The sequence below is a fragment of the Pteropus alecto genome, unplaced genomic scaffold (assembly GCF_000325575.1).
Source record: "Pteropus alecto unplaced genomic scaffold, ASM32557v1 scaffold320, whole genome shotgun sequence".
In the NCBI taxonomy this organism is placed as follows: domain Eukaryota; kingdom Metazoa; phylum Chordata; class Mammalia; order Chiroptera; family Pteropodidae; genus Pteropus; species Pteropus alecto.
In genome coordinates this window covers 919,512-928,213 of record NW_006429963.1, presented here as the reverse complement: position 1 = coordinate 928,213, position 8,702 = coordinate 919,512, and the positions used below count along the sequence as shown (strand labels likewise).

Sequence of the window (8,702 nt, the reverse complement as noted above, 5' to 3'; positions counted from 1 at the left end):
CCCCGTGGAGTCACTGCTCGCTCCCGCCCCTCCCTTTTTCTGGGGCCTCCGAGCACTTGTCTTTGCAGTCTAGTAGTGACCTGTGCATGTCACACTTTAAGCTGTGTGGGTGACCTCGGCACTCACGAGTTTACCTGCCACTCGCATTTGTAGAACCAGCCCTGCCTGGCATCCTGCGGCTCAGCTTGACAGGTCTCAACCTGCCTGCAGCCCCGCGAGTCTGCTCTTTTCCTGGTTTCCTGTTCCAGTCAGAGCTGGCAGCTCCTGTCACCCAGACGCTTAATCCTTCTCTGGTGGCTGGCCGCACCTGCCAGCTCTGTCACCAGCTCCCTCTTGTGCCCAGTCTCCCTCCCTGGGCCAGCACAGCTGCATTGTTTGGGTCACCAGTTCTCGACTGGACCGTCACCATTACACCACGCGTCACCCTGACCTCCCGCCTCCCTCCAGTCTCAGCCTGACCTTGAGAACGGAGTGCCGGTCAGCAGCAGTACGGTTTAGAGACATGGACGGTGCGCTCTTACTGTTCCTAACGATTTCAGTTCTCCAGGGACCCAGTGGCTGCTGGCCGGAAGCAGCGCCCTGTTGGCTTTACAGGTGGGAGGGTGGGCTCGCGTAAGGCGGGAGCACGCGCTGCTCCGTGCTGTCGCCTTCCAGCTAGTGTTCTCAGCGCCGGGGCACTCTGCGCTCAGACTGACATTTCCGCAGCTTGTGCCCGAGTGGAGTTTGCGTTCTGTCATGTGTTTATTTGATGCTTCGATTTTAAAAGTTCTCATTCTTTCAAAGAGGAAGAGGAACCCTGAGAATAACTTGCCGACACGGACGTCACCTATTTGCGATGATGTTTGGTCTGTTTCCCTTGTCCAGGTTGGAGCTCATTTTCTGGAAGCCGTGGTGAGGAAGTTTGATGACGTCTACAGAAACGGAAGTGAGGGCAAAGAGTGTGACAACCTCTTCACCATCGTCGCCCATTTATATAACTTCCACGTGGTGCATTCTCTGCTCGTCTTTGACATTTTGAAAAAACTAATCAGAACTTTCACAGAAAAAGATATTGAACTGATCCTTTTAATGCTGAAAAATGTGGGCTTTTCGCTGAGAAAAGATGATGCTTTGTCACTTAAAGAACTGATCTCCGAGACCCAGGCTAAAGCCAGCGGGGCGGGCAGCCAGTTCCAGGACCAGACCAGGGTACGAGCGCGTCACGCCACCTGCTTCCTAAGTGTCTAACGCTCACAAACTGACCAGAACGTAAAATAAGTATTTGGGGTAAATATGCTTCGTTTCTTCGTGACTCCTGTTGCTGTCTGCCTTGTCCGGTTTTATGGCTGTATCTGCAATGCGTGAATAAGCCTTGTTTCTTTATTAAGAGCGCAGGTATGTTGTGAGTTTAAGAGTCAATTTATTTAACATTCATGTGCTCAAAAAAATGTTTACTGAGTAAGGTCGTGTGGCCCCAGGCTCAGGTGTCAGCCCACCTGGCGTTCTGGCTCCGCCACGTGACAGCAACGTGGCCTTTGTCTTTCCCAGTTCAGTTTCCTCATCTGGAGAATGCAGCCAGTCGTGGCTCGCACCTCGTGTGCTGATCAGAGCACGGGAGGGCTTGGGAAGCCCCCGAGGGAGGAGAGGGTGCCGCTGTGTGAGGAGCAGCAAGGGGGGTCCGTGTGGGGCACCCACAGGCCGGGCAGAGGCCGTCTCGGCCCTCATGAACCTCGGGCCAGGGCACAGTGGTGGGCAGGGTTTGCCTAGTCGCAGCGGACGTGGGTTTAGGGGTTGGGAGTGACCAGACCGGGGGCGGAGGGGTCAGGGGTCAGCCCAGGTTCCCTGCTTGGGCCTTTAGTGGACAGTAGCACACGCAGGGGGAGACCCAGACTCGAGGGAAGGCTGGCCCACTTCTGAAACCCGGAAACGAGAGCCTCTGGGTCTACAGGCGGTGTGGACCGAGCCCTCGGCAGAGGTGGCCAGTGGGGAGCCCCAGGGTTATGGCGCCGGGACCCTGGACCACCGATGCTCTTTGGGGGGGCGGGGGCAGGAGCAGGAGCAGGAAGAAGGTCACGGGGCCGGGCCAGTGTCCCAAAGAGGAGCTTTCCCTCCGTGCAGAATGCTCAGAGGTCAAGTTTAAAAGGAGTCAGCAGAGACGGGAAGTGGACTCAGTCGCCGGGGGCCGGGGTGATGGGGGTGACGGGAGTGGCTGTTGATGAGCTTGGAGTTTGTTGGGGCGGCATGAAAACGTTTGGAAACTGACAGTTGCGCAACCTGGAATATAATAATTGTGCAACTTTAAAAGGGTGTGTTTTATGGCATGTGAGTTACATCTCAGCAGAAAGTTAACATTTGGGGAGATCTCAGAGAAGGGTATTTGGGAATCCTCTGTACTGTGCTTACAACTTTTCCCTGAGTACGATACCATCGTTTAAAAGTTGAAGCAGACGGGCCAGGAGTGGGGAAGCGCTTGACTGTGTAGGGAGGAGCGGGCAGCTCGGAGCACAGGGCGTGGAGGACAGAGAGGTCTGCGGGCGGCAGCCGGGAGAGGGACTTCGGATCTCTGGGTCGAGGTCAAGGTCCTGGTGGAGGTCGGGTGACGAATTTATCCTAAAGCGCCGCAAAGCCCCGAGCAGGCTGTTCGGGTCGGAGGAGGCTGCGCCCGAGCCCGTCTCTGAGTGGCCGTCAGCGGGGCCTCGTGCGAGTCCATTGATTCTTCCCCAGGTGAAGGTCGTTCAGACAGCTCAGTGGATGGTTTTCGCTTTTGTCTTGTAAGATTCGATTCATGCTGGAGACGATGTTGGCCCTGAAGAACAACGACATGCGGAAGATCCCGGGCTACGACCCCGAGCCCGTGGAGAGGCTGCGGAAGGCGCAGAGGGCCCTGGTAAGGCGCGGCCACCAGTCCACCGCCAGGGTCCTGGCAGGAGCGGGAGCCGGGAGCACGGTGCCCTGTCTGGTTGTGCGAGTCCCTGGAGACCGGGCGGAGACTTGTGGGAGACCCTGTGAGTGGCCCGCGTCTCCACACTTAGCCCGTGACACTGGACTCAGCTGCTCAGTGGAACCCTCCGATGGCTTTGGAAGAGGGCCCGGGCCGGGGTCCCAGACTTGTGACAGTAGCATGGGGAGCCAGGGACCCGTCTGCTGGAGCCTCCCGGGCATTCCTAACCTAACGTGGGGCGCGGGGCCACGGCGGAGACCCCCCAGTAGAGCGAGCCCTTCAACTGTGGCGTTGGTCAGGTCCACAATGGTGGCTCCAAGCCCTCCCCGTCGCTGCCCCACCGCCAGCCCGACGGCGCCCCCTTGTGGCCTGAGTCTGGGCCTCTTTGTTTCGGTGCCGACTTTCCAAAGACAGTGGGTATGGGAGGATGGACCCCAAACCCCACATACAAATGCAGGGAGTGCCCTCTGACTGGGCATTACCCCAGACAAGCTGCCCCCCAGTCATCACTGACTCATCACAGTGGTCACACAGCAGATCTGCCGTCATGAGACGGAGGCGGCCAGTGGCCACGTGCAGACTGGACAGCTGCCGTGTCCACAGCTGCTGCTCTTTCCGTCAGGTGCGCAGCGCCAGCTCGGGCACGGAAGCACAGCTGCGGGTCTCCTGGGACAGCGTCCTGAACGCCGAGCGGACCGGGCGCTGGTGGATCGTGGGGTCCGCCTGGACTGGGGCGCCTATGATTGACAGCTCTCAGCAGAAGGTCGCACAGAAGCAGCTTGCAGGCACGGTATGCGCCGCGTGCTCACTGCCGCCAGGCGTGGTGCGCTGTCCCTGCGGCGTCTCACAGTGGCCTTCCCCAGAGCAGCCACCCTGGTATTCGGCAGACGTTAGCTCCCTAACAGGCGGGCGGGGCTTACCGAAGACCTAGAGCTTGCTCCTTTTGGTATACAATTTAATTAAGTTTCTGTTGTTACTTTTTAGAAGATTTGTTTGAAGACCCAGAAAGTGTTACATAAAAGACTTCAAGGTTGAGGGAGGGGAGCAGACAGACACCTTGCTGACCAGGGTGTGTGGATGCTGAGCCATTAACCGTGGGGTTCAGCGTGTCCAAATTCTCTGCACTTTTTTGTATTAACTGAAATCCGCGTCATTCGGATTTCTTTTTCTTTCCCCTGATATTACCCTTTCTCTGCCCTTGTGCTGGCTCTTCCAGCTGTGACCACTCACCTCTTTTATTTCATGGTTTCTTAGGCTGACCGGCCGCACTGCTCCGGAAAGCCTCCCAGGCCCAGCGGTGTTTGCCTCCGGTGTCTTGCTGTGGCTCTCGCTGGTTTCCCTTTGTGGGGTTGCCCAAGCATTTACGTACATGTGTTTACGTGTCACTTACAGTTCTGCTTAGGTCAAGCCACAAAGTCACACAACGTAGTTTTTAGATAGCTAACTTGACCGAAACAATGGCGTGATGGTGCCTCGGCCACTCGTCCTTCCAGGTTAGCACGAAGATGCTGGACCTCGCCCGTAAGCAGAGAATGAACACCGATGTCAGGAGAACCATCTTCTGCACGATAATGACTAGCGAGGACTTCTTGGACGCATTTGAGAAGCTTCTAAAGTAAGCATTTGTGGGAGCATTTGACCAACATGCTAGCTGACGATGTCGATGTGGGAAGAGCCACGCTCGCACTCTGGGGTGGGGCTGCGCTGTCCGCCTCGCGCCCCGGGGCCTGGCGCCCTGGGCTCCTGCCGGCTGCCACTGCTGCTCCCAGCGAGAGCATCTCACAAGACGCTTTCATTGAAAGTATTAGACGACCGACGAGATTCTCGGAGGCCGTTGGTTGTCATGAACGGCTGAAAATCTTCAGATTGAAGTTGTCTTTATAATTTTAAAGTAAAAACTTCCTGGTACAGTTTCTGTAATTGTCATGGATTTTAAAAGTACCTGCGTACTTTTATAAAGTACTGCTAAGTAAATCTAGTATTAATTTTCTTTATTTGCTTCAAATTCAGAATGAAACGTAGGGAAATTTTACAGGACTAGAAATGCTTGTCCAAACCCAACCCTGCACAGTAAAGGACGGATTTTCCTGTAATAACTTGTTAGACCATATGTTTCTGAAAAGAAAACAAGAAAGTCGCTGCGTTGGCAAGAGCTGACTCCACGGGCCCGCTGCGCAGCGCCGGTCCTGTCACTCACTCGTCCGGGGTCAGTTACAGGCCTCTGCAGCTGGCACAGAAGTCAGGTCGGGTGTCTCTTCCCAGTTCACATGGTCGAAAACACGGGCCGCGGACACCGGGATAGGGGCCGGCCTGTCGCTCCTGTCCTGGCGCCCACCTCTGCTCTGCTCCCCATTACCCAGACTGCGGGGCAGGGCGAGTCCTCCGCTGGGTCTCTGCCTCGAACCTGGTGAACTGTGGCAAGTGGGAGCTTGGCCATCGCTGTTTGTGTCTTACAGGCTTGGACTTAAGGACCAGCAGGAGAGGGAAATAGTGCACGTCCTCGTGGACTGCTGCCTTCAAGAGAAGACGTACAACCCGTTCTACGCTTTCCTGGCTGGCCGGCTCTGCGACTGTGAGAGGAGGCTTCAGGTAACTTGGGTGCGAGGCCGCCTGTCACCCCTGCCCTGCACTGAGCACCTGCTGGGCTCAGCCCACCTCTGGGCGCCCCGAGCCAGGGGTCCACCCTGTGCAAGAGCCGTGTGCAGGGGGCCCATCTCGGGTCCGCACCGCCGCCCCAGGGAGAGCAGCTGGCACTACCACAGCGGAAGCCGTGTCCGCCACACAGCAGAGGCGTCACAGCCCTGTGAGCGGGCTGCCTCTCTGGCTTTACTCCACACCGTCTTTTGCTGACATTCTTTTCTGACGCGTCTGCTGAGGTGCAGTGTCGCCGCAAAGCTGTCCCGGACGGCCATGCCCAGGGAAGGAAGCGGGGACGCTCCAAAAGCCTGATCTCTGCCTAGCACGTCACAATTAAGTGACTGAGCAGGCGCCTTTAGATTGTATTCTTAGTGATTTATTCTAATAATTGGTTGCATTTAAATTTCTTTTCTTTTTTCCTTATTGTCTTAGATGACTTTTCAGTTCAGCATATGGGACAAATTTCGAGATTTAGAAAATTTGCCAGCCACTAACTTTTCTAACTTGGTTCATCTGGTGGCCCACCTACTGAAGACGAAGTCACTGCCACTTTCCGTTTTAAAGGTTTGTACAGTAGACGGAGTCGTCAAGAGCAGCGAGGATGATGCGCCGTCGTTTCTGCCTGGCGCGTTCCCTTAGGTTCTGAAGGGTGTGCGTCGCCGTCGCCCTCAGAAAGCAGCCCGACCCGCCGGCACTGGGGGCTCCCCGAGCACGTGACGGCACAGCGACAGCCGTTTCCTCATCTCAGTGCGTCTCTTTCAGGGGTGGGGTTCCCGTGCAGGCCCTGACGAGTTAGGAGGAAGGCGGGGTGGGGGCTCCAGCTGTCCCCCCTTCACTGTGGGGTGGTCAGCGGGGTCCCGTTTGCACGCTGCGTCAGAGCCAGTGGAACGCAGGCGCCTGGGGCTGGTCTGCAGGGGACGGTGCAGCCGCGATGCGGGAGGTGGCTGCAGGTGGCCAGCGAGGCCCGAGCAGGAGGCCTCTGGGGTCTCAGCGTCCTGAGGGGCAGAGATCAGGTTGCTGTCATGTGATCTATTTACGTTTGTCGACGCAGTCACCAGAGCATTTACACTCAGGGTGACCTGTGTCTCTTCAGAGTGTGGTGCTGGGTTTTGGCCGCTGTACTGAGAATGAGGGCACTGAGCCTGATACAGTCAATTTCAAGGCCCGAGCAGGAGGCCTCTGGGGTCTCAGCGTCCTGAGGGGCAGAGATCAGGTTGCTGTCATGTGATCTATTTACGTTTGTCGACGCAGTCACCAGAGCATTTACACTCAGGGTGACCTGTGTCTCTTCAGAGTGTGGTGCTGGGTTTTGGCCGCTGTACTGAGAATGAGGGCACCAAGCCTGATAGAGTCGATTTCCGTCGTCCCCCCTTATCCACGGGGGACACATGCCAAGACCCCCAGTGGATGCCTGAAACCGCGGTACACCCCGTGCGTGCTGTGCTCTCTCCACGCACACGCGCCTGTGACACGGTCGGTTTGTAGATGAGGCGCAGGGAGAGGTTAACAGCGGCAGCTAACGCTAGACCAGTCACGACGCCGTGGTAAACGTGTGGGTGTGGTCTCGCCCTCTCTCAAAGTACCTGGGTGTGCCGCACTCACCCTGCGATGACGTGAGAGGACACAGTGCCTGCGTGACGAGACAAGGCGACGTGAATGACGCAGGTGTGGTGACACGTGTCGGTCCGCTGTGGACCTGACTTCATTCACATCAGGAGCGTCTGCTTCGGGGGAGCCCGGGTCCTCAGGACAGTGCTGAGGGCTGGGCGTCGGGCGCGGACCGTGCAGGTGATGGGGAAGTTTAACGTCTGACGAAGGCTGACTGCGGGTGACCGAAACCGCGGAAAGCGAGGCCGCCAATGAGGGGGCCCCGCTGTGCCCCGCTCCGTAAATGGGACTAACTTAAAACACAGGAGTCGAGCCTGCTCGTTGGGGGACTGCGTCCTGCCTCCGCTCCGCTCCCGCTCTGAGCTCAGCGTGGCCAGGACGTGGTCTCCCGTCAGACGCCAGCGGTGCAGCAGGACCGGGAGGCGTGCCTGCCCCTGCACCCCCCTCTCCCCACAGCCTGTTTCCCTCCCTGGCGAGCTGGGCACACTTGCTGTACCTGTGCGTCGCAGGCACACGCGACCTCGTCTTGCGATCTTTAACCTCTGGAACAGTCACGTCAGGCGGTTCCCATGCTGTTGGTGTCCTTTTACAGTTCTTTCGAATTCAGCTGAAGTGCGAAAGTTGTCCACGTTGGCGTCCGTAGTTCTGTCCCCCGGTCTTGTTACTGCTGGGCGGCACCCCACTGTGCGAGGGCGCGCGCGTTCGCACACTTCCTGGGGGGTGTGTGTAGCTGTGAATCAGTCTCAGGTCAGAGTGTGTGTGTGTGTGTGTGTGTGGTTTAACTAGCGGGGAGTTTCCTTAGGCGTGGACGTGGTCTGCGTTTCAGTTCTAGGGATGAAATCCCTGATTCAGACGGTGCGCACCCCGGCCAGCAGGAGGGGGTTCCCAGGGCCCTGCCAAGCGTGCTCCCTTTATAAAGCTGGAAATCCCCCCATTTATACCTTTTACTCTAATTATGTTTAGAGAACACTGAAAAAGCTGTCTCAATCAGTGTAACTGTTTTTCTTTCTATGTCGCCTCTTTTAGGTGGTTGAATTCAGTGAATTAGACAAACCCAGAGTCCACTTTTTACGGAAAGTGTTACATATTCTGTTAACGGAAACAGAAGTTGAAGATCTTGGTGTAATTTTTACAAGGTACGTTCCCAGCAGGTTCAGATAACACGTGGAAAAGAGATGAAGCAAAACTTGTCACTTAACGTTAATTTGTGCAAAGCAAGGTTGTCGTATTTTGCATGTCGCTTAAATCATTTTCAGCTTTAGTTTTAAGCTAACGCCTTATACGTTAGATTTGGGGAAAACGAAACCCTCCTAATAGCAAACTAAAAATAATGTTTTGCAAATGCAACATATGAGCTCTGCACCAAGAGTTCTGTTTTTAGAAGGAGCGAGGTTCCACCTCCCCAGTGGCGACTCCAGACGGGGTACGGGGGCAGACGAGCGCGTCGCTGACGCCTGCACGGTTCCTTCGCAGGGTGGCCGACAACCCGAAGCTGGGCATGCTGCGCGAGGGCCTGAAGCTCTTCATCAGCCACTTC

General features: G+C 56.4%; 1 protein-coding gene across 1 annotated transcript in view; it reads left to right on the top strand.

The window, feature by feature from the left end:
• NOM1 (nucleolar protein with MIF4G domain 1) overlaps positions 1-8,702 on the top strand; it is a gene marked incomplete at its 3' end in the record, with an annotated part of 16,106 nt that extends 7,404 nt beyond the window's left edge. The window contains exons 5-12 of the mRNA XM_025044912.1: positions 865-1,188; positions 2,756-2,866; positions 3,543-3,710; positions 4,414-4,535; positions 5,377-5,509; positions 5,990-6,121; positions 8,192-8,301; positions 8,639-8,702. Of these exons, the coding sequence (XP_024900680.1) occupies positions 865-1,188; positions 2,756-2,866; positions 3,543-3,710; positions 4,414-4,535; positions 5,377-5,509; positions 5,990-6,121; positions 8,192-8,301; positions 8,639-8,702 (1,164 nt within the window). The remainder of the gene's footprint in view (positions 1-864; positions 1,189-2,755; positions 2,867-3,542; positions 3,711-4,413; positions 4,536-5,376; positions 5,510-5,989; positions 6,122-8,191; positions 8,302-8,638) is intronic.